At 39.3% G+C, this 26,444-nt stretch overlaps 1 protein-coding gene across 12 annotated transcripts in view; it reads left to right on the top strand.

The window, feature by feature from the left end:
• Nucleotides 1–187: 187 nt before the first annotated feature.
• Nucleotides 188–26,444, top strand: part of ADGRG6 (adhesion G protein-coupled receptor G6) — a 133,006-nt gene continuing 106,749 nt past the window's right edge. For 2 of the 12 annotated variants that reach the window (XM_001502710.7, XM_070256523.1), the window contains exons 1-2: nucleotides 188–498; nucleotides 7,854–7,954. In XM_001502710.7, the coding sequence (XP_001502760.3) occupies nucleotides 497–498; nucleotides 7,854–7,954 (103 nt within the window). In that variant the 5' untranslated portion in view covers nucleotides 188–496. Of the gene's footprint in view, nucleotides 499–583; nucleotides 887–7,853; nucleotides 7,955–26,444 lie in introns of those variants that run through there. The other 10 variants (XM_005608218.4, XM_014738228.3, XM_070256525.1 and 7 more) reach the window with 8 other exon arrangements.

Genomic DNA, 26,444 nt, shown 5'->3' with positions numbered 1-26,444 from the left:
GGGGCTGCCCGTCCCCGCCCGCCTGGGAGCCGAGCGAGCCCGGCCCGCGGTCGCGGGTGGGGCCGCCGCACCTGAGCCCCGCGCGGGCCTCCTGGCGGCGGAAGGGCGGGCGGAGGGCCGGCGCCCGGGGGTGGGGTGGGGGGACGGCCCGGGGACCACGTGCGGCCGCCGCCCGCCGAGGGCCCCCAAGCGGCCCCGGAGCGGCCCGCCCGCCCGCCAGGGCGCCAGCGCGGACGCAGCCCCGCGGCCCGCCCGCACTTTCCTGAAACTTCGGCAGGAGGGACCTGCGGCCGCGGTCGGCGCGGGAGCCCCGGCGCGGCCCCCCACCTTGCGCCGCCCCGCGCGGGCGGAGCGGCCCCGAGCGCTGATGAACAATCCAGAAAGAGCGTGAGGGCAGGTCCGCCCGCGGCGCGCCGGGCTCCCAGGGGAGCCGCAGAGCCCGAGGACGTGGAGATGATCGCGCGGCCCCAGAGGACCCCTGCGCGGTAATGCCAGCATGTAAGTCTCCCCGCCGAGCTCGGAATTCCTTCACACCTCCACCTGTCCCTCCCCACCCCCAACGGGAGGCTTTTGTCAGGCCCTCAGCTGCATGGACCCAATAAACCGGTTTGTCTTCAGCTTGCCCCCCGAGGCGCTGAGGGGTGAGCTGGCATTGCCACTCGGAGCTGTGACATGTGTGCGCGGCTGACTTTCTTTCCAGCGAGAGGTAGCCCTCACATTTGGGCGGCGGAAAGCCGAAGAAGGAGGGCAGAACTTCAAGAATGGGGAAAACGTGTTTTCGATTCAAATTAAACAAGGAGTAACAGGCAAGGCTCCTCCGTCCAGGGGCCTCGCCCTGCCAAGAAAGCGCTCTCCTGGACCAGCACGGGGGGCTTGGAAGGTACTGGTACGCTGACAAAATGTTGACTTTACACATTGTCACCCTCGACTGTAGAAGTTATTCTTGGATCTTTGGGTGGTTTGAGTGGCTAAAAAGGAAAAGCGCGCTTTTGAAAAGGTTCTTGGTTCTACTTTGTACACTGTAATTAAGGAGTGTGTCATTTACGCGATAGGATCCGTGAGGTGACTTCTGGAGAAGGAGAAGCGGGGAGGTATAGGGCGATGAGTGGTCAGAGAGACCTAATAGGTTTTGCTTCTGTGGAATTGTCATCTGCGTGGTGAGGTCCCTCAGAGCCACCCTGAGAAGGGGCCAGCGAGCACCGCCTGGCCTTCCACAGTGGAAGAAAGGTGGTTCTCGAAAGGGCCAAACTTATTTTTGTGGCTAACTCAGAAGTTCCCTTTTTCTTGTATGTAATTTTCCCTCTGTTATTTAAACTTGGGCAGGTAGCCTGATAGTCTGCTCCCTTCCACTAATACACAAGAGTTTCTAGAAATTGAGATTTACCCTCCCTCCCCCACCTACTGGAACCTTATTTGAGTATTTCCACTTCACTTTCGTCTTTCAGTTTACTACCTGGGAAAAGACATGCCCCTCGGGCTGGTCTTGCCCTTCCCTGCCCTGCCCGCCCCCTCCCCACCCAGCACACATTTTTAAAACAGGAAAAAGAGTAGTACCCACAAGCCTCGCGGCCTGCGGCTCTGTTCCTGGTGGTGAGCAGTATAATTAGAAAGGACCCACTTATTTTTATTGAAACTGTATGTGAAGTAATTCCACACCTGTGAATTTTAAGGTTTTATTTATGCCAGTGGAATCCGCAAGGTATAACCTGAAAGAATTTATTTTGGGACGCAGCCAGCAGTCTCATATAAGACTTGTGCTCACAGGGGACACATTTGAATGAATGTGGGTTTGTTTTAAAACTTCAGTTTTTCCTGAAAATATAGTAGGCTTTTTAACAGCAGATGTTTGTCTAGCTTCCTTTCAGCTTTCCTAGGTAGATCTTGTGGGGGGAAAAAAGCATGTTACACATATGCAAAAAATATGGATACCAGTTTTTAAAATAAAAGATGTGAAACCGATCAACAGGTAATGTAAAAATTTCCTAATTATGAAATTAAGTTATATACTCCATTTGAATTCCGCATGATTTAAAAATCTTATGTCATTATAGGGTAAAAGCAAGAATATTTAATCACATGAAATATAGTTTAGTACCCTGATTTGAGTTTCTTTATTGAGCTATTTTGACTGAAATTTTTTCCATTTCTTGCTAGATTATAACTATTTTTTTCCATTTTGCTATGTATAATTCATATGGAATGGTTTAAGATGATCTGACACTCTTTTTAGATATTAAGTATCTTAGAATATATTGAAGTTATACCAATCTTTCCAAGGTAAATATTCCTACTATCTTATTTAAAAGTGTTAAAATGAGGAATGTAAACTATATTATCTTTTAAATTTTAATAGATTCAAGTACACACTCTACTTAAGTATATTGTCTGCCTACTATGTGGAGAAAGAGTATTTATATGTTGTTACACTCAAGTTTTGAAATTCCGGACTTTGTAAATACATTTTGGAGTTGTAGTGACTGTGTATTTTTCATACCCTAAGAAATTTAATAGATTTAGCAAGACTTGCATTAATTGGTCTCAAGCTGCATGAAGCCACTGTTCCGTTTATGGCTTATATAAATTACATGACATTGTGCTTTTCCAGTGTGAATGGTGAATGAGGCTATTGTCTCTTGGCTTATGGGAAATATTAGAAGCTTGTAGTTTTACTGCATAACTGGACACATCCCTCTGATTTCTGGAAATAATGATTTGAAAGAGAGTCAGTTTGTATATTAAAAATCAACTGACAACTGCTTCCTTAAACCTGACTGTTTTTCTAACTGCCCATATCTTACAGAGTTTACATTTCCGATGGGATGATTAAAAGTTTCTGGGGATTATTTAGACTTTAGACTAAATAGAAGAAGACTTTGTTCAATGTGTGTGGCATGCTTGGGCAAAAACCGTGTCTTTCCATTTGCATTTCTAATTGGATGACATTATTACATCGTCTACACTGGATGACATTAAGATGCACACTGAGTGACTGGGCTGATAACGTTTAAAAGACATTTCACTAGTAACAAAAAATGCCAATAAAATGTGAGTGCGGCTACCTGAGTATCATCTTGGTTTCCTTTGTAAGCATTACTCAGGATGGAATTATCTGGAATGCCTTAAGGAAGATTTCAAGATTACTGTATTTAAAACGTTTATAGCAAGTGTAACAAAGGCTTAACATATTTAGTATAGAATTGATTAAAAAAATCACAAATCAGTAAGAAAAATATTTACATTGTAATAGAAAACTATACAAATGACTTGAACATGCCAATACAAATAAAGGAAATCCAAATGAGATGCCACTTTTATCAAGCTGGCAATGATTAAAGCAATAATAATCAACATAGTCATGTGCTACATAACAACATTTTGGTCAACGATGGATCGCATATACGATGGTGGTCCCTTAAGATTAGTACCATATAGCCTATGTGTGTGGTAGGTTGTGCTATCTAGGTTTGTGTAAGTATGCTCTGTGATGTTAACACAATGACAAAATCGCTTAAGCACGCATTTTTCAGAACATAACCTTTCTTTAAGTGACACACAACTGTAGTGATGAGAGTGTCATGAGATAAACATTGACACACTTCAGTAAATGTGTTTGTGTGTATTTAACTTTATTTAGAAATAGTTTTAAACCTACAGAAAAGTTGCAAGAATAATACAAAGAATACTTGTACACTCTTTATGCAAAATCATTTAATGTAAATATTAACCCCATTTGTTTTCTTTCCTCTCTTCTTCCCTCCGCCCGCACTCTCTGTACACATACACACACACACACGTAATTTTTTCCCTGAACCATCTGAGAGTAAGTAACATACATCAGGGCTTCAAGGTTTACTTTCTAATTGAAATTTTTATTGAGATATTTGTAGAGTCACATGCAGTTGTAAGAAGTAATACAGAGAGATCCCACCCGCATACCCTTTACTCAGTGTCTCCCAGTGGTAACATTTTGCAAAACTGTAGTACAATATCACAATCAGGATCTTGATACAATTTACCTCTCTTTTTCAGATTTCCCCAGTTTTCATGTACTTTGTGTGTCTGTGTGTTTCTCAAGGTTGCCTTTTAATTTCACTTATGGTCCAAGCCAGTTATGCATGTTACAGCTCAACTGAGGGTCCAGATTTGTGCAGATTTGAAGAATAAACCTTTCTGCCTTTTTGAAGCGGGGGTGAATCCAATGAATAAAAGAGCTAACTTGAGAAATAGAATAGCGCTTTCTTTTTTTATTCATTGCATAGGTTCAGGAACATGGTCTTTAGCCAAAAGAAGAAATACAATTATAAGCAGCAGACTTGAACAAACTAGATTACCGTTCTTTTCACTCTGGAAGAATTCAGGTGTTCTCTGTGTCACTCCTCAGACCCCTTTATGAAGCGATTTACCATAGAAATACAGTTGGGATGTGAAGAACAAAGCTAATTCTGACCGTTAATGGAATTAGTACCATATCAGTTTCTCCACTAATTTCAAAATTTATTCACTAATTTCTCTTTAAATTGTGACTTTTAGCATCGCCAGTGGGAGTAAAGAGACGGAAGATGGTTGGTTTTGTAAATTATTTCAGTGATGCATTTGGGTTAAGTCACGTCTACAAGAGGTCATACCCACATTTAAAACAATTTCTATAAAAGGATTGTTCTAAAGTTTCCTGAGACAGGACTCGAGCATATTGTAAATTTTAGTTTATGCAGATTGAAAAGGAGAGAGAATTTGCAATAGAGGTAGCTTGGTTTTCAAAAAGGACCGGTGACTTGGAAGCCTGGTGACACAGGGGGTCTTTTGTCTTTGCCACCATCGATTATGCGATCTTGAGCAAGGAGTTTAGCATCATAGTTTTTTCCACCTGTGAAATGATGTCCTATTGTGTAATTTTTAGCTTCTTTTCTGGTTATATAAGTCTATGACTCTCTTTTACTTAAAAATATTCTTGCTCTCTCCTCTAGAACTTTGAGGCCACAACCCTAGTGACAGATTGTACTATGTTTTCCATAGTTCCCATTCAGAACCTTAGTAACCCTATTTTGGATTTTCCATTCCTGTGAGAAAGTTGTTTACATCTCAGGGATGTGTCTTTGCTAAGTGATCCCCTGAGAAGACACACTGTGCTTTCCTTCCTCTGTTCTATTCTTAATTTGTTTGTTTCTGTTCTTTGGTAAACAGTGAAGGGATGAAAGCTGGCGTGTCTTATGGTTTGTGTTTGGTTACAGGCACTTGCCCTGTCCTGGGTTCTTTTCTGTGTGTATTGATGGTGCCCTGAGGCTGGCAGGCGTCAAGCGCTTGGTAGTCCTTTGTGCTATCATCTGGTGGCATTGCAGGCTGCCTTTGTAAAACAGCTTCGGGACTGGATATGGAACCCATAAGTGTCGGAACCTTTTATAACAGAAGAAAGTTGTGTGAGCACTGAAAATAAACAGCATGAGTGTTGCCAAGCTAATGACCGTGATTCCCTGGGTATCGATTGGAGAGCGTGTGACCTTAATAGGGTCCACTATTCACACATTGATAAAGGAGGATTGTCATGTGCCATGAAGATCTCGAAGCTGGGAGTTCTCTTGGGCTGATACTCTCTTCTGTTAATATCCGTAAGGCTGGTAGCCGAGCGTGATTGGTCTGCCCCCTTATTTCTCTGGGCCTCAGTTTTCTCCTCTGTGAAATGTGGAGGTTAGACTTCGTCTTTGTCCTTCTCAGCCCTAAACTTCTTTGACTGTGTAATTGTGCTTTTGTCTTCGAGGCATACTCTTTCATCCCCAGCGTGAATGGGGAACGCCTCATTCATCCAGCATCAATGGGAAATAATTGATGGGTGCAAAAATAATGGGTGGATAATATCCTATTTGCAGAAGAGGAAAAGGCTCACAGTTTAAGCAGTTGCCCCCAAAACCACACAGTAAATAGAGGCCCTGGCATGCAACTCTGTGCTGTTCCAGAGTTTGTATCCGTTATTACTGTATTATACTATATTATAATGATACTATGTCATTATTATCGTGACTTACTGTCACAGCTTCTCATGCGCAGTAACACTGCTCTTAATTGCAAATATTTTGGGCAGATAAATTTGAAAACATACCTTCTGTGCCCATCCTCTGCTTTACATGTGGGCCGCCTGCCACAGAACGGCTTGACAAGTGGTGCGTAGGTCCACACCCAGGATCTGGGCCGGCGAACTCCAGGCCGCCGAACCAGAACGTGCAAACTTAACCGCTACGCCACTGGGCTGGCCCCCTTAGCCTTGTTCTAGTTTAGAATTGCCGTGAGGAGCTGCACGATGCTGGAACTTCTAGTTTGGTGAATATAAAAACGTGGCCCGAATAGCAGGCAATCCAAGCTTCTGTATTCGTGGCAGGCATGAACACATCATCCATTTCCTTTCTGTTCCCAGGTGACCCCAGAAGTAGCCACAAAGTCAGTTGATTGGTGTTGCCTTACTGTTTGTCAAGTGCTTGCCGAGCGTCAGGCCCTGTTCTTAACAGACATGATCTGATTTAATCCATCCAGCAACTCTGTGGGCCAGGTACTATTGCTGTTCCTGTTTTACAGATGAGAACAGGAGGCACAGGTGGTCAAGTAAATTTCCCAAGGGTTGCATAGTTGGTAAGTAGCAAACCCTGGTCTGGCTGACTCTAGAGTTTGGTCTCTGCTGCTTAGCTGATCTCGAACAGTGGAAGACTCTAGCAGCAAAAGGTTGAAAATGCGCTTGAGGCAAGTGCAGGAATCATTCGATGTCTATTTTTGCTATTTGGGATTTCTCTTCCTACTTTTCTGGTTTTTTGTTCAGTATTACACGTTTGACTCCAGATAAGCAAGCTTCAGGTAAAGAAGATCTTACTATGACTGGAAAGCATCTTATTAGTTGTCCTTCTTTTAAGAAATAGAGTGACTCTCGATTACCGCTTATGGCCGAGGTGACTCCCTTTGGGGATTTTAAGATCTGGAGATTTCTTACTGCTACTCAACAGTCTTCTTGCCTCATGACTCTCCTGCTCACCAGTCCGTTTCTGGTCCCTTTTGGTGACTGACTTTTATTCTTGCTGCCCCCTTCACTGGTTTGCCTCTTTTGATGGGGCTGAGTCAATGAAAGGTGTCATACCACTGTTCTAAGGCAAGATAGCGTGGATGTTCCTGTCTAAATCATTATTAAGTATAATTTTGAGTTTAAAGATGAATTGTACCGAGAATTATTTGAGAGCTTTCAAGGTACCGCCCGTCCATCTAATGTCATTTACTAGTTTCTACAATACTTAGTGTTTACTAGCCATTTGAAAACGTTGATGGCCATTGCTGTATATAAAGAAGTTATTCTTTTCAGATGTTAATGACTCAGTGCTTCATTTTCAAGAAAAGAAGAGAATTTGGGCAATTTAGTTTCAATAATTCCATTTATAAAGCAGCAGATGCTATCAAATGAAGACATTTCCTTAAGGTCTAAAGTTCTGGGAGACTATAGAGGAGGTGGATAGAAACATCCTCTTGCTACCCAGGTGTGCATGTGACTGGTGATGCTGAAGGCTGAAGCTGAAATTGCTTTAGTTTTTAATAAGTTATTTTTTTTCTTGAATTATCTGAATATTTCCCCATCTTCGGGCAGAGGTCACCTATTATATAGTCTCTGATAAGGAAGGTGCCACCAGGTGGCAAATAAAATAAATGGATGTTTTCTTTTGCCTACTTAGCTTAAAGGAGATAGTTTATCGTCTTTAAGATGCCTTCTGTATTCGGAAGCCGACTGAGGAAGGTTCCTATTTTTCAGTCCTTGCTGGGAACCGATGCCCGTGTTGTCCTGATGCCTCACTGAGAGTCAGTGTCCTCATGGGTGCTCTCTTCCCCTGCAGGATGCTACCCTCAGGCCGAATGTGGAGCTGTCACTGGAAATGGAAGCGAAGTTCTCTTTTGTTCTTCTTTGCTTTATATATCGTCTGTGTTCCTCACTCAGGTGAGTAAGACTCTTTCTTTTTTGAATCCCAAATTTTGATAATGATTCCCTTGCCTTGAGGCTGAGCGTGTTACTGACTTAGGGTGCCCTGACTTCATTTGTCGTCATTTCTTTCTCTTTCTGTCCTTTCAGGCTTTTTCTGTTCATGGCCTCTCATTCCTCTTGAATTCTGTGTGAAAACTGTTCCTTTGATCATTGTTTTATCTTCTAATGATTTTATTTCTTTAATCTTTGTTGCATTTCTTTTAGTTTTATTTATTTATCTAGCCCATATTGAATGATGAGATAGCTGCATACCTGACATTAAAAAAGTGCTAGCTGTTTCTTCTACTATTGGATAAATATATAGTACGTAGTTCTCTCTCCTTTTAAAGTTTTCAAATAGTTATTTATGGAAAGTAAAGTTTAAGCTTTACTGTTTTTATTTGATTTTATTACTACGTTGCAGTATGAGAGAAGAATTTGAAATGTGTTTAGACCATTAAGCTTATTTAGTTGACTTGATTTGAAAAATTAATTTTAATTGTAGTATTTGGGGAGTTAAAATATCTAATTTTTGTAATTACAATTTTTTTCCCTAAACTTTGAAACAAGATTCCTTTAGCCATTGTTGAAAGCTAAATTTTCTATAAACAGCTAATTAAATGAATAAGCCAGTGAGAACCCGAGAAATGTGAATGATGTTTAGAAGTAAACTGTTTCTTCATTATCTGGTTTTGTTACTGAGCAAACTGAATTGCTCTTGTCTATTTTGTTTTACTTTTTTTTACTGCTGTTTTCAGTTTATTATATTTTCCTTTAGAATAAAATCATTACTCATGAAGTCTTATGTATTATTACTTGGGATTTATTTGATTTTGTACGTTCCATATTTATAATATACCTGTAAGTTATTATAAATAATACATTTAACAAATCGTGGAAATAGATTGCTAAAATTGTTTATTCATGGATCAAGAAATTCAACTTGTATTTAATATATAAATACTTTTTTCCAAGCCGTCAAATATTTTAAGAGTTTCAGCTACTTTGGAAAATCCCTGGCACTTGTTTTAATGACTTCAAAACAAAACTGATCTTTGAGTGAATTTTTTGTGTCTTTGTTTCAATTTCATTATAAAGTCTCTCTTTCTGTTACTTTCATTGCCAGAAAGAGGAAACAGACTTGTAAGGAGATCTGAAAATTAAATCTACACTGTATCTTTATGATGTACAGTGTTGAACTATTTCTTAACTTTCGAAAGTGATCCTTCAAGAACCAATTACGCAATGTAAAATAAGTTAGGAGATTGAAATTAGTTGAGGTCTATTTGCTTTCATTTTTGTTAGGCCATGGTCTTTGTAAATTTTCAAGGCTTCTCCAGACCTTAAATTGGGACTTTTAATTTTAGATGTCAACATTTTAATTGATATATGGACATTCATTATTTTAATCACTTGAGTAAATGAAATGAAACACATGTTTTTAGACCAATTAAAAGGAGTCAACTGGCCAGGGACTAGAGCGAGGCAAGAGAAACTCCTAGGGTGCAAAATTTAAGGAGGCCCGTGTTCTCAAGGGTGTGGGAATCAGAGAACTTGCAGTTGTTTTGAAGTTACCATCTGACACAAGAAATCTTTGAAAAAAAATTCTTTCACTCCCCAACACTTGCCCGGTATCATGTAAGGCTTTGGGACAGATGCTTATCTGCTTACTCATACAGCCAGAACATTTTGTATCTATAGATCTGTAACCATGACTCACCTAAAATGCCACCACCTCACTCATGAGTGTCTGAACTCACAGAAATACTATAGGGATTGTTACTGGCATGTCCATGTGAAGTTTTTGCCCTATAAGGTAACTCAGGGTAGAGTTCCTTAAAATAATGCATATTAAAACTTAAGATATATCTAAGTTTTCAAGTCCTGTCTTTAAATCATGGTGTAATACCACTATATTTTTGAAGACCATTTAGTACTTACCTGTGATGTGATGTCTCTCTATATACACTCTTTCACTTCTCTGGATGACCCCGAGGTGACCTTATGGAGTCCATGGCTTTAATTGGCATCTTGCTGCCGGTGTCTCTTAAATCCGTTATCCTCAGCCCTGGCTCCTTCCTGGACCCTGGAGTCACCACTTGGGCTGTGTATCCTCATGTGTACTTGGATATATAATAGATGTCAAACTTCACCTGTGTAGACAAGACTCTTGATTCTTACCTCCTATCCCAAATCTGCTGCCCTCTCAGTCCGTGCCAGCCACCCCACTACCATGCTATTTTCTCTGCCCTTACAATTTTCTAGACTCATTGGCCTTGCTATTTTTTGACCATACCTTCTAGTACTCTCTTCTTCCCAATCTACACATGGCTGGTTCTTTTTCGACACTCAGATCCAAATAAGCCTTCCTATACCCCCATTCAAAGGAACTCCATCATCGCGATCATCTTACTTAAAGAGTTATAATCTGTACATTGTGGTTGCTCTCTTGATTGTTAATGTTTTGTTCATTTAACTGGATAGCTAGGTGGGAGGGTTGGCAAAACCTCTTTTGATTGTTAAGATTGGCACTTAGTTCAGATGATTAAAAATTAGAATCTTATAGTTTAATTTGGATAACATCCATAGTTTAATTCATGTAATGGAATTGCAGTAAGTCTCCCAGTAAGTGAGTTAACATTTTTGTAGTTTCATGGAGCATTTACAAAGCAAATAGTGTATAAGGTTTGTGCCCTTCAAGATTTTAAAAGGTAATGTACAAAAAGAGCTCATTGTTTCTTGACAAGTGATGAATATAATTTTTAATAAGAACCACAATAAAATAACAGCCAAATATTTAAACTGGTCCCACAGAAGTGCAGATTACAGAATGTGATTGTTTTTTACCCACTGGCTTGACAATAGCCAACCTCGTGGTCTAGTGGTTAAGATTCTGTGCTGTCACCGCCGCACAGGGTTTCATTTCCTGGTCAGGACGCACACCACCTGTCTGTCTATCCATTGTCATACTTTGGCAGCTGCATGTTGCTGTGATGCTGAAAGCTATGTCACCAGTATAGCAAATACCAGCAGGGTCACCCAAAGTGGCCAGATTTCCCTGGAGCTTCTAGACTAAGACAGACTAGAAAGAAGGACCTGGCTACCTACTTATAAAAAAATTGGCCATGAAAACCCTATGAAGAGCAGTGGAACCCTGTCTGATACAGCCTCAGAAGGTGAGAAGATGGCGCAAAAAGACCTCGCAGGGTTCCACTCTGCTGTATGCAGGGTCACTAGGAGTTGGGATCAACTCTCTGGCACTAACAACAAAACTTGATGATGTTTAGAAAGATTGATAATGTTAAGTATTATCGAAGTTGTTGGGGCATGCACCAACACTGTTGGCTCTGTCTTTGGGGAGAGTAATTGGGCAGTGTGTATTCTCTTTGACCTGTCATTCCCACATATAGGCATCTATCCTATAGAAATAAAAAATGTAGTAAATATATAGAGAAATATGTACCAGTATGTTAACTGTAACAGCAAACAATTGGTAAAGATTCTAATTGTTCATCACCAGGGGAATGGCTAGACAGATTATTGTAAATTCATAGCGTGAGTGAAATACTGTGCAGTCGTTCAAAACAATGCGGTCAAACTGTGTATGTTGGCTTCAAAAAATGTTCATGGTAATAATGTTAAATTGAAAAGCGAATTGTAGAACAATATAAGATTACCCCAGATTTGTAATAGGTTGTATTACAATACTGGAATGTGTTATGTGTAGAAATATGTTTGTGTAAGACTGTGTAAACATATTAATAAAACACGGAGTGACACATACCAGGCTTTAAAAAGGGTCATCTCAGGGTCATAGGTTGGAGCGAGAAGCGGGAAGGCAATGGAACTTTATACAACTCTGAATTATTTGCCTTGTTACAGTGAGCATGTATTACTTTAGTAATTTGGAAAAACAGAAAAACCTGATAAAATTCTTTGGGTTTTTTTTTTTTAAGCCACATTAAAAACATGGCCGGAGAGGCTGTCGAAGTGTATGAATGTTAGAGTTTTCTGTTAGTCATGTAACCATTACTCCTGGTCTTTCTTCCCTTGATAAGAATCTCTAAAAGGTGTTTCAGATAAGAACCTCTTTTTATGTGGCACGATGCCTCCTGACTCTGAAGACGAACGATGATATCTCAAGCAGACAGCAGGTTATGGCTTCAAGGGGAGTGCAAAGCAAACAGCCAAGAGCCAGTGAATTCCTAAGCAACCACGCGGGAGCCTGTTTCCACACCGAGAGCTCAGTTGTGAGCACTGAGGGAGGAGCCTCCCTTCTCTTCTGAAAATCGATGACATGGCAATTATTTCAGAATCCACTGTCATTCTGGTGTCTGTGATGCGTCAACGCTGAAAGGGGAAAAGTTTCTGCAAGTACAATCTGGCCTCAGTTGTGTGCTTTCTAGCCCAGAGTGAGGCACAGTTGTGGAAGGCAGGTGATTGGGCAAAGGGAATCTTGTGCCTTTTTTTTTGGTTTGTGTGTTAATTTTTTGTCATGATCTTAGATTGAGCAGTTATTCTGTAGTATCAATTACATTGCAATCTGTATTTAAGTGTTAGACATACCACTTTATACATATTTTAATAGTTGATCAAAAGGCTTTCAAATACATAAAAAATAATCCTTTTATAAATCGGCCAAGTTTTTTTTAGCCATTTTAGTGTTAGTGTGTCCTTAAAATTACTAAGTAAATGTATCTGAATGGTCAAAAATAAGGCTGTAGTTGTGCAAACTATTCTTATCACGTGAAGAAAGAGCCAGAATAACGATTGAGTGACTAACAGAAAATAGTACAATGATAAATGTTGTTGGGTTTTTTCCAGTCAGGGTCAAAGGCTCCAGATTACTGTCTGAGGCTTTCAGCTAAAGGGCTGTTTCCAGTGTACACTTTGATGAGAAGAGCCAGTTTGAACAAACAAACCCTAGAAAGTTGCTTACAAAACTTTCTTTGAGACATCTTCCTGGATAATTTCCTTCATATAACTTTGAGAGGATCTGAATATGATGTAGGTAAACCTGGAATCCTACATTGGGGTCATAAAATCAACTACATAATTGTGGAATAGAGTTGACTTATCTTGTCACGGCAGTGGCCATTTCAAGTGACTAAGCAGTGTCAGGGGCCACTAATGAAACTGACCCCACTGAGACAGTATTAGGAAGAGAGGGATGTCAGCCAAGAGTCCTACCCCTCACTAGCCAGATCATACTCATCTCCAGGCGTGGTAGTCATCCTGTAGAGAGAGTTAGTAAACAGTATCTAGACCAGGGGGATCAGTATGGTGCTGAGTCTCCAGTAATCTAAGGAATGTATCAGAGCGTCTCTGTCTACGCTGTGTTATGTGAAGCCTCTGTGGGGGTGGGCCTCAGCTGTGGGCTCACATCCTTGTGTCAGCCACAACATTGTTGCTTTTGTGTAACAGTTTGTTTTTTAAAAAAGTAAAAATCCTGCTGAATGAGAAAATCAGAGAAATGGCATACTTTAGAATAGTGAAGTCAGTCAGCGTAAGATAGCGGTTTTTAGATACTTGAAGTGTGGTCATTTGGATGTGATAGTGGACTTATCTTAAGGATCTCAAAGAGTAGGCATAGGACAATGGAGTTAATACTCTAAGTACCATGTGACTCTCCTCGAAATTGGTTGCTGAAAAATAAAACCAGCTATCCTTCAAATTCCAATACTGGAAATAAGGACCTGAAGAAGGAATCTTAATACTGAAGAGGAATTTGTGCTAAACCTTGAAGGCCTCCTCAGCCTAAGATTTAATCATAGAGTAGGTATGTGTGTGTGTTACACAATCTGGTTTTTTGATGTGCACATAGTTTTAATTGTTTTACCTCAAAAGTTGTATTCTGTGTGCATTTCCTTTCAATTTTAGCGTAGTTTTCATATGGAGCTAGAGATTGGGCAGGTAACTTTCTTGGACAAGATAAATCTGGGGAATTCTAGACTTTGGCAGGTACAATATTTTCTGCCACTTTGAAATTAATAATTCTTTGAGTTTTCCTTCTTTATTCAGCAAGTAGAGTATGTGCTTTTTGGCACCATTCTTACAAAGATTTCGATATCATAGTATTCAGTAAGTAAAGAATGTGAAAAAGAACCAAGGAGAGAAAAAACGTATTCCAGATTTAATAAGTAAATATATTTTCCTGGTGGGGCAGCAGAGGAGGAGAGAATGGAGGTTAGATAGAAAGCGTGTTAATCCCACAATGAGCGTGAAGTCACAGCATTGTAAGCATCCTTTCCCCTCCACTGGACTAAGACAATTCACGGAGAAGGAGACAAGGCCTTTTGCCAGCCCCTGGGTGGTGGCCATCGCCACTTCAGGTGAACCTTTGTGACCATTTCCTAAACAAAAACCAGGAAAAACTCTCAGAGAGGAATCAAGTAGTCTGATGGGGACTATGTTACTACCATATTTCTGTAGTTAAGACTAGTTATCTTGATTTTTAAAAAAAAATCACTGAAAATCTTTACAGCCAATTAATCTTTTTAGATGAGCTCTTTTCTCATGGAAATAGTCTGAATTATGATGCATTTCATGTCAAAATACCTTGGTTTACAGTCATTCCTACACCAGCTTCATTTTAAACTTGTGGTTTAGAAATGGTATACTTTTTAAAACATTACGAAATTTTCTTCTTTAAATCAACTGGTATGAATCAAAAAAGATGCCTCCACCTCTAGTACATTCTGCCCCGAGTTTGGAGCTGCTAGTGTAGAGGAAGAAAAGAGAGGCAGTTTTCCCACGGGAGTTGAGGTGATGGATTATGTCAACCCACTTAAAAATCAATCTTGGGGCCGGCCTGGTGGCGCAGCGGTTAAGTGCGCATGTTCTGCTTTGGCGGCCTAGGGTTCGCTGGTTCGAATCCCCCGGATGCGGACATGGCACCGCGTGGCAAGCCATGCTGTGGTAGGCGTCCCACGTATAAAGTAGAGGAAGATGGGCACGGATGTTAGCTCAGGGCCAGTCTTCCTCAGCAAAAAGAGGAGGATTGGCAGCAGTTAGCTCAGGGCTAGTCTTCCTCAAAATAAAAAAAATTAGAATCTTTTCTTCTCTTTAATTACAAAATTACGCTAATTACTATTATTGGTCTGGGCAAAGGTACAAGAATGAGCTAAAGCTCATACTTTTTCCAAATCCCCAAACAAGGATCCTTTTAGAAGATTCTTTACCTGGTTGAAACTTTAGATTAAAGAGTATTGTTAAAGTGAAATACAGATCTCAAAAAAAAAAAGTCTGGATGAGAATAATAGTCACTGCTTTGAGACACGTCCACGGTTCCTTCCTTTATTTATTTTTGCCTTAAATATATGCACAGAAATAGGGAATTATGTGTAATCAATACTGGCCCTTATTGGATATAAGTAACAGTTTGCGGGATTACTGGCTTTATCGAATAGAATTTTAAGGCAGAGAATGAGAGTTTTCTGGTCATAGTGATTTCAGTGGCCTCGGTGGTGGTGCTATGGGGGAAATAGATAGACTTTTAGAGAGATTTTGCCTCGGTATTGGGTTTTTTAGAGAACGAGCTGTAAGTATACACACTAAGGCATCGTGGAATGTGGCCCCCACCTCTTCCTGAATTCTCTTCCTCACACTGTGTGCACAGATCGTTCCCTGGCTGACTCGTCAGAGGTCAATATTAGCTTTCTACTTGGACTGCTAACCTCCTCTCTCTTAAGAATGGTAACCTGAAAATGTGTTACCTGTAGGAGGGTCATGACCAGAAAATTTCTGTTACAGTTCTGGTGAAGCGCTAGCATTTATGTGAACAGTGATGTTTGTGTTCTCCTCTCGGAGCCCTGCTAAGTTGTTGGAGCGCTTCTCCCCTCCCCGTGGGTAAGCTCTGATGCTCTCGGTGCTGTTTGGTTAGGAGCCTCATTCCTTATCCTCTGACTTGCATACGTGTCTCACACACACGTTAGAAAGGTCTGCCTCATTCAGTAACTATTTCAGAAGAACCTTCTCTCTGAATTTGCAACCATTCCTTTTTTTTTAAATTGAGATATGCTTGACATATGACATTACATTATGCAGCCGTTTTTATGTTTAAGGGGTTGCCGCCATGGGGGAGGTTTGCAGTGAGGGTATAGAGAATGACTCAGATTGCTTTCCGAGCTGCCCTTCTGTGACTTTGGGTTTCCTTAGCAGGGTGAGTCTAGCAGATGTAAGGGTCAGGGATTCTTTGTGAGAGCACTTATAGTACTTAGAGGAGTCCCAGAGAACATAGACTTAGTATTGATACTCTTAGATGCATTTAAAAGCTAAGGGCTATGTCACAATAATATCATCATAATGTTTGAGCATTGTGTGTGTTGTGTTTGTGTGTGTTTGTGTGTGTATTTGTGTGTGTGTATCAGATATGTATGAGACTCTTTTCAAAGTCCTGGCTATGCAGAGCCAAATCATAGTCCTCAGTCTCGAGTTTTAGTGTTGATGGGGAGACCGACATGAGAGAAATAGGAAGCCCTGTGATATGTGGTCTAATAGAATTGCGAAAGTGATAACGAGGGATAACGGAGGCGATCTCAGAAAGGTTTCCGTAAAGGAGGGAATGTTGAAATATGTCTTCTAGCAGGAGTGGTAAAAAAATATTTACAAATTGGTATGGCTTTGTCCTTGACCATTTGGAAAGCTTTCCCTGCAATCAGGTTGGGTGGCCAGCTATATAAACTGCCGCAGCCGTGGGAGGGGTTTGTACACCATCAGCCCTGCTGGTGACAGAAAGCAAGACGATGGAAACGGACAGGGGCAAGGGCAAACCACGAATGCGTTGAAAATGATTTCGTGGAAGGATCGATACTTTGGTTACTAAGAGTTTCTGCAGAAGAGAGTAAGGACTGAAGTTAGACAGGTGAGCAGGAGGCGAGACTGTGGAGGAGGTCGCTCCAGGGGCTGTGCTGACAGAGCTGAATGAGGACTTCCAGCCCAGGAAGGGGGAAGGACGTGCTGCCACTACCTAAAATTCAATAAGATATGTGCAATCAGAAATGTATGCCAAAGAGAATAGAGGCTAAGAACTTCCCTAGGGTCATAGTTACGTCACTCAGTGGCAGAACTGTTTTTGTTTATTGAACTTGTAGTTTATGCTTTTTATCTATCATACGATTTTGTTTCAGAAATGGCAGGCTTTCTTTCCTCGCTGGGGAGCAGCATTGCTATACATATTGAAAAGCTGGAGATATTAATGGAACTTCAGGTGCACCCTGGAGGCCTTCTCTTTCTTGCTCAGAACCATATTTAGTTGCGACCAAGCGTTGCTGAATCTGGATCAGAAATATCTTCTTTATGTTAATAACTAATGCCTCCAAGGCTTTCATCTCCACCAGGTATTGTCTGAGCCCCTGAGTCATCTCCTTGTATCCAGTGTTTCTGTTAAACCACAGCTGACATCTTGCCCTGCCCTGGTTAAGTTCCCTGAAGATTCTTCTTGTCCCCAGGATAGAGTCCACAGTCCTTAATTTATGTAATTTCACAGCTCCCTAGCCTTGTAATGCCCTATCACGTGCCTGCCAAATAGTAGGGTCTCAAATATTGAACGAGGACAAAAGTTAAAGAATTAACATATTTTTGCTAAGCACAATTGGGATTTAGCCATAGAAATGCAATTACTTAAGAAATTTGTGCTTAGTATAGGTACTATGTTGAGTTTTAAAAGCTAGTAGGTCAACTCTTCTATCTGTTTGGAAGACCAGCTATTTGAGAGAGGAAATTTCATGAAACTTTGTGATAATTATTTGTGCCAAAAGAAAAAAGCGGTCACTCTAAATGAGCTCAATAACCAAAATAGTCTTTATTTTCACTTGCTGCGAGAGCTGAGCTTCTTGAGGAAACACGGTTCGTTTTTAGGGCCAGACTAATCTCATCACTATGAAAATGTACACTTAAGAAAAAATTTTTTTTGTTGTTGAAAATAGAAAAAATGGTTGCTTTCTTAAAATTCTTTCAGCAGTTGTACTCCTCCGACCTTTTCCATGGCTCTCCCATCATCACCTCTAGCTTAAGCTTATCTTGGTTTATACCTTACCCAGCCTAGTCCACAAACATATTCAAGTCTTTTCAAAACTAAAATTTCACACCTCCCCTGGACTCTTCTGTTCTTTTAGGCTATCATTTTCGTTTGTCATTGTCTTCGTTTCCACGGGTCTTGAAAGAGTAGTCTACATTTGGATTTATTACTTTCTCACCCTTAGAACATAGATGATTCTACTTTGTAGATGCATTGATGAGTATAATTTTGTGGTGTGTGTGTGTAACAATTATGTTATGGTTTTCTAAAGATCTCCTGGAGTCTTCCAAAGGGTTTTTATTTTTAAGAGCATTTTTTAAGTAGATGGAACATATTCACTGCAATAATTTGTTTGTTATTGAGAGGACAAGAAAACACTTTCTTTGTAGAGTCTGTTTTAGGATGAAGTTGCGTCACAAAATGAGATGACCAGTGATCTAGAATTTAGTCTGTTTACATTCAACTTTAGAATGCACACTTTTGCATAGAGTAATTGTTCCTTTCGGTGCCTCTGACTTCCCAGAAGCTTATGTTACTTCCTTTTTTTTCTCATTTCGATCAGATTTACATCCTGATTTGCCTAGTTGGTTCTGTTTCTTGTTCCTCTTTCTTTCCTTTCGAGTACTTTTCAGTATCCCCATCCTATCTTAAAATTTTCTATAACACAGGATATTTATTTCAAAGTGGTTGGTTTAAGCGAAACTGAAAGACTATATTCTCTGCCCACTCTGTGTGCTGGCCTTTACTTTATACAACAACCTTTATTTTTGTTATAATTATATTTGAAAACACCATGAACTGGGAATTTCTGCCTAATTTACATTTAAAACTCCCATATGTAGGAAGTAGAGAAATATAAGATATAAAAATTTAGTGCTGTGGGTCACAATTTATTGTTTTGGTCAGAAAAGCAAATAGTTCATTAAACTATTTGTTAAAATAGGTTAAAAATCATCTAACTTTCAGGGCAGAATATATAAACTAAACCTATTTTGTTAGTCATATGGAAGTGAAAAATTAGATTTGAAATCTAATAATAAAATTGAACATGTGTAATTTTGTTTTCCCTATTACTAAAGGAGAACTTTGCGGTTTTTCAAAAGTAAGACCATAGTACCTGCTGAGTGTTTGAAATTTAAGTAATCCTAGTCAGAAATAAAATCAGAAAGTATATTATGGGCTATTTCAGTTTAAAAATACGGGTAAATCCTGTATTGTTCAAGAGAAAAATGTGCCTTTGAAAAACATTCTTTAAAAACTTTAAACCTATGTTGGATTTTATTTAAACCTGAACTGCCCAGACCAGCTCATCAAGGCATTTGTCAGCGCATCTAAACTGATAACGAGAGTGAAAAAGTTGGTTAGCTGTCGATGGTTCTGCTAACCTGACTCGGGGTAACTCGATTGGTCAGTAACACGCGTTAAATGCTGACTCTGAAATACAGTTTTGGAAAGATGCAAAGATGTTCTTTTGCAGTCAGAAATACCTTCTCAGGGGCTGTCCTGGTGGCACAGCAGTGAAGTCCATGCGCTCCACTTCGGCGGTCCAGGGTTTGCCTGTCCGGATCCCGGGCATGGACCTACACACCACTCATTGGTGGCAGATTAGCTCAGGGCTAATCTTCCTCAAAAACAAAAGAAAAAAATACCTTCTCAGTGCGTCCTGGAGTTTATTCCTTGTGGGCTCCAGGTGGGAGGAGACAGTTACTACACGTGATGAAAACTGTTTGATCTTTTAGATTCTGTTTCTGGCAAAATTTGGCAGATGGTACTTACAAGTTATTACACTGGGTCGATTTTTGTTTTTCTGGCTGCATAGCCTAGATGTCACTTGATCAAAAAATTAGCTTCAGTTTTTATTTATTCAGCAGATGAATATGGCACAACTCTAATCGAAATTCTTCAGTAAGTTGAGAAAGGATCCTGTGAATTTGATTTATTTTACATTCTTCTCTTTCTGTAAATTTAATATATATTAGAATAGTAGGACTTTTTTGAAAAGCTAATATATTTTATATCTATCAAGCTTTGTCAAAGACTTTGACCAGTAGGAGCCTGTGGGTAACAACACATATGACTTTTCATTACAGAAACAGTTACAACAATAAGTTTTAAAGACAACCTAAATATCCAACAATAGGGAATTTGATAAATTATGGTATATTTACATGACAAAATGGTACATATATCCCTAACTTTATTTTTTCAAATGTATAGTGAAGTGGGATAAAGATGAAAATGTAATTGAAAAGAGCAGACATTAAATTATGAGTAGTAGGGTTTTGGAGTTTAAAAAAAATAAAAGAAATACAGTAAGAAAACAATCTGTGTGTTCTTAAGATTCAGGTATTTTCTTTTTCATCATATCTTTACGTTTCCAACAAAAAGCATGCATTGATTTCATAATAATATAAAGTCAATGCATACTCATTCTTTTTATATTTTTATGTAAGGATGTGATTAAGCTGTTTGACTCATATTGATGTATATTCACCATATATATACAATGCTCACTGGTTACCTGTGTATATAAAGTTCGCTGATCTAAGTCTATTGGTTAATATTTTTGCATAAGAAAACTGGCTTGAGCAGTGGTTATCTCACCTTGAAAACTGGAAATACCACTTCATCTCCGCTAGGTTGGCTAGAATTAAAAAGACTGAAAAATACTAGTGTTGGTGAAGATGTGGAAAGTTGGAACTTACATATGTTGCTGGAACAAGTGTAAAATTGTCCAACCCTTTTGGAAAATAGTTTGGTAGCTTTTTAAAAAGTTATATATATCTGTACACACACACACACACACACACACCTACCCCCAACGCTATCATTTAATAATTACATTATTGGTATTTATCCAAAAGAAATTAAAACATTTGTCCACAAAAGCTTCTGTTAGAATTTCATAATATCATTATTCATAATAGCCCCAACTGGGAAAAATGCAAATGTCCATCAACATGTGAATGGATAAACATATTTTAGTATATTCACAAAATAAAATAGTACTCTGCAAAAAAAAAAGGGGGGGGATGAACTACTGATACATGTGGCAGCAAAACGGGGATCTCTAAAACATGGTGAACAGGAAGGGACATAGTTACACACTCGATGATTTTATTTACATGGAGTTCTAGAATAGGCAAAACTAAATGATAGGAATCAGAACAGTTGTTGCCTCTAGGGAACAACTGACTGGAAGGAAACAGAGTAAGATATACTAGGTTGGGGATGGCCCAGTGGTGTAATGGTTAAGTTCAGGTGCTCTGTTTCCATGGCCCAGGGTTCATGGGTTTGGATCCCGGGCATGAACCTACACACTGCTCATCAAGCCATGCTGTGGTGGCATCCCACATACAAAATAGAAGAAGATGGGCATAGATGTTAGTGACAATCTTCCTCAGGTGAAAAGAGGAAGATTGGGAATAGATGTTAGCTCAGGGCCAATCTTCCTCACCAAAAAAAAAAAAGATATACTGGGTTGATGGAAGTGTTCCAAATTTTGGTTGGGATGTAGCTACATAAGGCTATATACATCTATCAAAACTTGTTGAAGCACACTTAAAATCTGTGCATTTGATTGCATGTCAATTATACCTCCAAGAAAAACAATCTCAGCTAATTAGAAAAAATACTGATAGTAGTTCTAGGATGCAGTAAATAGGATTCCAATGCCCCAGAACTATCTGGATTTTACTAGCTACATTAAGAATTAAACAGTAGCTTTCGAAAGCACAACTTCTTTGTTGTATTTGCTGGGGTTTTGTTTGTTTTGTTTTTGGGTTTTTTGGCCAGCAGGAAAGTAATATTTTACTGTATATAGATTAGTTGTACTTATTCAGATATTTTCAGTACTCAAGAATATTCTTTTTTCTGTGTGGGAGAAGACATTTCTGCAAAGGATGTAAACTTCACCTAGCTCAAGTGTAAGTGCCCGTCCCACCGTTCTCTAGCCTCTACGCACATTCAAAAGTTCGAGTGTCGTATCTTTGCGCGGCAGCTCTTTTCCTTGAGAGCTGCTTTCCTCCATTTAATAGAAACACATGCAGTGATCAACATACCATTTTTTCCTATTAGTTATATTTTACATACACATACTGGGTTTTGTTGTTGTGTTTTTTTTTGTAAAGATCGACCCTGAGCTAACATCCATTGCCAGTCTTTTTTTTTTTCCTTCTTCTTCTCCCCAAAGCCCCCCAGTGCATAGTTGTATATTCTAGTTGTGGTCCTTCTGGTTGTGCTATGTGGGACGCCACCTCAGCGTGGCCTGATGAGCGGTGCCAGATCCACCCAGGATCCGAACCGGCAGAGCCTGGGCCTCCGAAGTAGAGCATGTGAACTTAACCACTTGTCCATGGGGCCGGCCCTGGGTTTTACTTTTTAACTAAGACATTATGGGAGATATATTGTATTTTTGGCTTGTTACCATTAATAAAAATAAAGATAAAAAAGGGTAGTCCGGGAAAACTCACTCCATTTTTTGTCGTTGTTGTAAGCACGCTTTTCTTTCTGTTTATTTTGTTTTATCTTAACAGAGCTGTTTATAATTTACTGTAAAGTGATTTGTACTCATTTCACAAATGCGTGGTATTTGTGAAAAACTCCACAAGTCTTTTTGTAAATTTGATTGCTCAGCAAATATAAAGTATGAACCAGACAGTAAATTTTAATCAAACACTTGAAAATTCCAACCTAGAGTAGACGCAGCACCTGGTGAGTAGTTTCTGAGGGGTTATTTGTTCTGCCCTGGATACTGACTTGAGAGGTTTACATGGGTAAATACTGGGTTGAAAGCATCAGTCAAGACAGTCTCATTTCTGAAGACGCACCTGCTGTGAGTGTACCCCTGGATAAAGGTCACTGTTTGCCTGTGAAGGGTGTAGTGAGAATGTGGCCATTCATTGAAGCAAAATAATGGGACCCATAATCATCAACTGTTAATAACAAGATCCCAGATGATGCACAGATTGTACAAAAACATCTCTTGAAACTGAGAATATATCCTTATCAGATGGACAATTTGAGGAAACACTCTGTATGATTCAGTAAATCCAAACAGGGAAAAGTAGTATAATTTCATACTTCAATATTACAAAAAGGTGAAGCTCAATTTTTACATCTTAAAGTCTGATCTCATTTCTGGATTTCATCCAAGTTTAAAATTAAGCTGATTTAGCAGATGTTTTGCTGTGCAGGACCTGTGCTAATAGAGATAATATCTTTGGCCTCAGCCGTGGAATAGGACAACCTTTTATTTTCTTAAAAATCTTCACATATTGTAAGATACTGGCAGTCCTTTGAAACCAAGCCTACATGATAAAGAATAGGGGGAATTTAATGCCTCATCAGTGATTTTTAATTTTGATTCCTTTACGGCAGAGAGGGACTGCTTGTAAAGTGATCTGGACACAGAATCCTTTTTCTGAGTTTTACTACCAGTCATTAAAGGTCTTGCCCATATCTAATGGCACAGCTGTTTTTATTTACCTTTATAAGAAAACTTTCCTAACCATTCAGCTAAGTTTTCGTAGACCCCTATATCCTTTTGCTTACATATTTTTGTTGGTTCATGTAAAATACAATAAACTTTGTAGCTGGAATATGAAGTATATCTAGCAAAAAAAAGTCTAGGAACAAACATAATCTTATAAGCAGAACTCAACTAATGGGAGCAACTGTTCACAGGACGATTAGCTTTGAATATTCGGCTTGCTGTGTCATTCGGTGTGTTTTATGGGAGGCAGTCCTGAGTAGGTTAATCTGGGGCTGGTTGGAGAGCATCTCGTGGACCTCCGTGCAGCAATCTCAGCTCTTCTTCAATCTCAGCTGCTTTTTCCTGGCTTCAGTGTGTCACTAATATCATCATTTTTCTTCCCTCCAGAATCGGAATTTCAAAGATAGCTTTGACTCCTCCATAGCAGCTCCTCTCTGAGATGGAATCCATTGCTAAATCTGGGAGCTTCTCTAGTTTTCCTGAATGCTCTTCGTTTGAATGCCTCCTACCTAAACTCTTGTAATAATAGGGAAACTGATGCTGTTGTCTCCTGTCTTCCTCTGCAATCTAGGAATAAACCACTTTCATGTAAACATTTCTTAAAGTGTAATTTGCTCAGGAGCCTTGAAGAGCTTTCAGTTACTGAGTTAAGGACTGCCTTTCTGGATTGACATTCAAGGTCTTTCATCATGTATCGTCAACCGGTATTTTCTAAGCCTATTTCTAAGATTCCTTCTACATAATCTAAGAAATCAACACACTGAAAAAATATTTCTCTCTGACGTTCCATGTACCTCCCTGCCTCCAAGTCTTCATACCATTTCCTCAACCTAAAACTCCTTTTTCCTCTTTTGCTACCTAATCAAGTGCTTCCCCATCTCAAGACGTGTGTTAAATGCCTCTTCTTGGAAGGAGCATTTAAAATGAGCCTCATAAGATGGGTAGTTCTTTCCCATAATTTTCATGTATCTATATACCCTTGTAACCACCTGTTGGGATAAAATTTTAAAGTAGAAATGGAGCAGGAAACTGTTTTATAAATCTTCAATTTTTCTCCATCTCTCCTTTGGAATTCTGTAACAATTTGTACTTATTCTATGTTTTGTTGCCATATTGTGTTTTATGATTATTAATATATGTATTTTCTTCCTTATTGATTATTAATGCCTAAATGGTGGGAGCCATGTCTGCCTTATTTTTGTGTTCTGCACAAACCCGAGAGAGTGTAGGTTCTGCAATACGAATGAATTAAAGCACGTAATTTAAAGGAGACATTTGTGACTGGGGTCATCCATCCACTCTGCAGGTTTGATGTGAAGGGCGGGGAAGTTAGGCTGTGAAAAAGTGGACGGAGCGCAACCATGCATTTTAGTTATCATTCCAGAGCAGATTTACTAGAATTGTTCAGAGTGCTGCCAACCCTGCTGGCTCAGTCTGCGTTTCACTCATTTTGCCTCTGTTGATGCATACACAAAATTAGATATCACCTAAGGAAAACTTCCCAAGAAGTGGTAACATGACAGCCCTGAACTTTACAAAACAACATGTCTGAAAGGCCAATATGGTGAAGTTTACCTCTTCCTGTGTTTTCTGGGCAGAACTACCCCTGTGGTAGGTTTATGCTCCAGCACATCCCTCCACTGCAACCCACCTTCCTCCCCTCTCCATAGGAGACCAGGGAAGCACTGGCGTTCCCACCCAGCTCCCTCTTCTGTTCTTTACATCCCGCATGAGGCTCAGAGCGGAGCAGAATCTTGGGCTGAGGCTCCAGGGTACTTAGTGGATTTGGGGTTCTGGGCTATTATTAATTTTGTTTTAGCTACATTATGGGTTGGCCTAGGATTTTAACTGAATTTTACAGTGCGACTTCCATGGGAAAAATAATTCTAAAATATAAACAACAAACTAGAAACTTATTTTTTGCAGTATAATGAATTAGTACATTTTAGAGTTGGTATTTTTGACTTTTTAAGATCAAGTGTTTCAAAATCTATTGTATCCATGCCCTATTCTTTTAAATAAAATTAAAATATTATGAGTTATTTAGAAACATGATATAATCAGTGTTTTAAATGTTTATCAATTTATCTGATATGCTTCCATTTAAATGAATATTTGTAGACTTTAAAAGATTTATCTCTCATAATAAGTGGATTTATTATACTGAAATTAAATGTAGATGTTTAATTTTTAAAAATAGTCCATGCTGGATTCATCCAAGAAGATGAGGTTGTACCTTCTGACTAATCACTGGGAGATTTACCAAGGAGAATAATTTAGTAGAAACAAAGCTCACAGGTGGAGATGCTCATTTAATACTACCTATGGTAGGAACAGCAAAGAACTACGTACAGTTCCAAAATACAGAATAATTTTATGAACTATGGCAAAATGACTACAATTACAATGTAAAAATACACACAAGGTTTAGAATGGTAAGCAAAATAGTACTAAGTATTAGGTATACCAAGTTTGAAAATACTCATGCATATAAATGACAGGGAGGTAGTATGCAAGTATTAAACAGGAGTAAGAGAGTTAAGACTAATAGCTTTATTTTGTCAAAATGTGTCTTTAAAAATAATTCTACTTGATTTTAAACAAGTTGCTTCTGGAATAATAGTGCGGGCTGACTTAAGCCGTACGTATCCAGAGAAATTCGGAACTAGAAGTTTTGCTTCTCTGTACTCCCTCCTAACAAGAGAAGTTGTCCTTAATAAGCGCTTTCCAGTTGTTGTGGTTCCTTTTCCCTACATTGCTGCAAAATTTGTGAATTTTCAAAACTCCCAAACAACAATAAATGGGAATTAAAAATTAAGTAGACTTTTAGAAGGATCATTGGCGTATCTCACTGGGCCTAATTATTCCCAATATGCAATATTATCGTAACTTTTCGCACTCTCAGCTTATTTTTTTTTTCCTTTTTGGTCTTGAATGTGGCTCAAGATGAGTGT

Source organism: Equus caballus, chromosome 31 (assembly GCF_041296265.1).
Source record: "Equus caballus isolate H_3958 breed thoroughbred chromosome 31, TB-T2T, whole genome shotgun sequence".
Classification (NCBI taxonomy): domain Eukaryota; kingdom Metazoa; phylum Chordata; class Mammalia; order Perissodactyla; family Equidae; genus Equus; species Equus caballus.
Note: the sequence above shows the minus strand (reverse complement) of the source record. Positions and strands in the feature narration are given on the sequence as shown.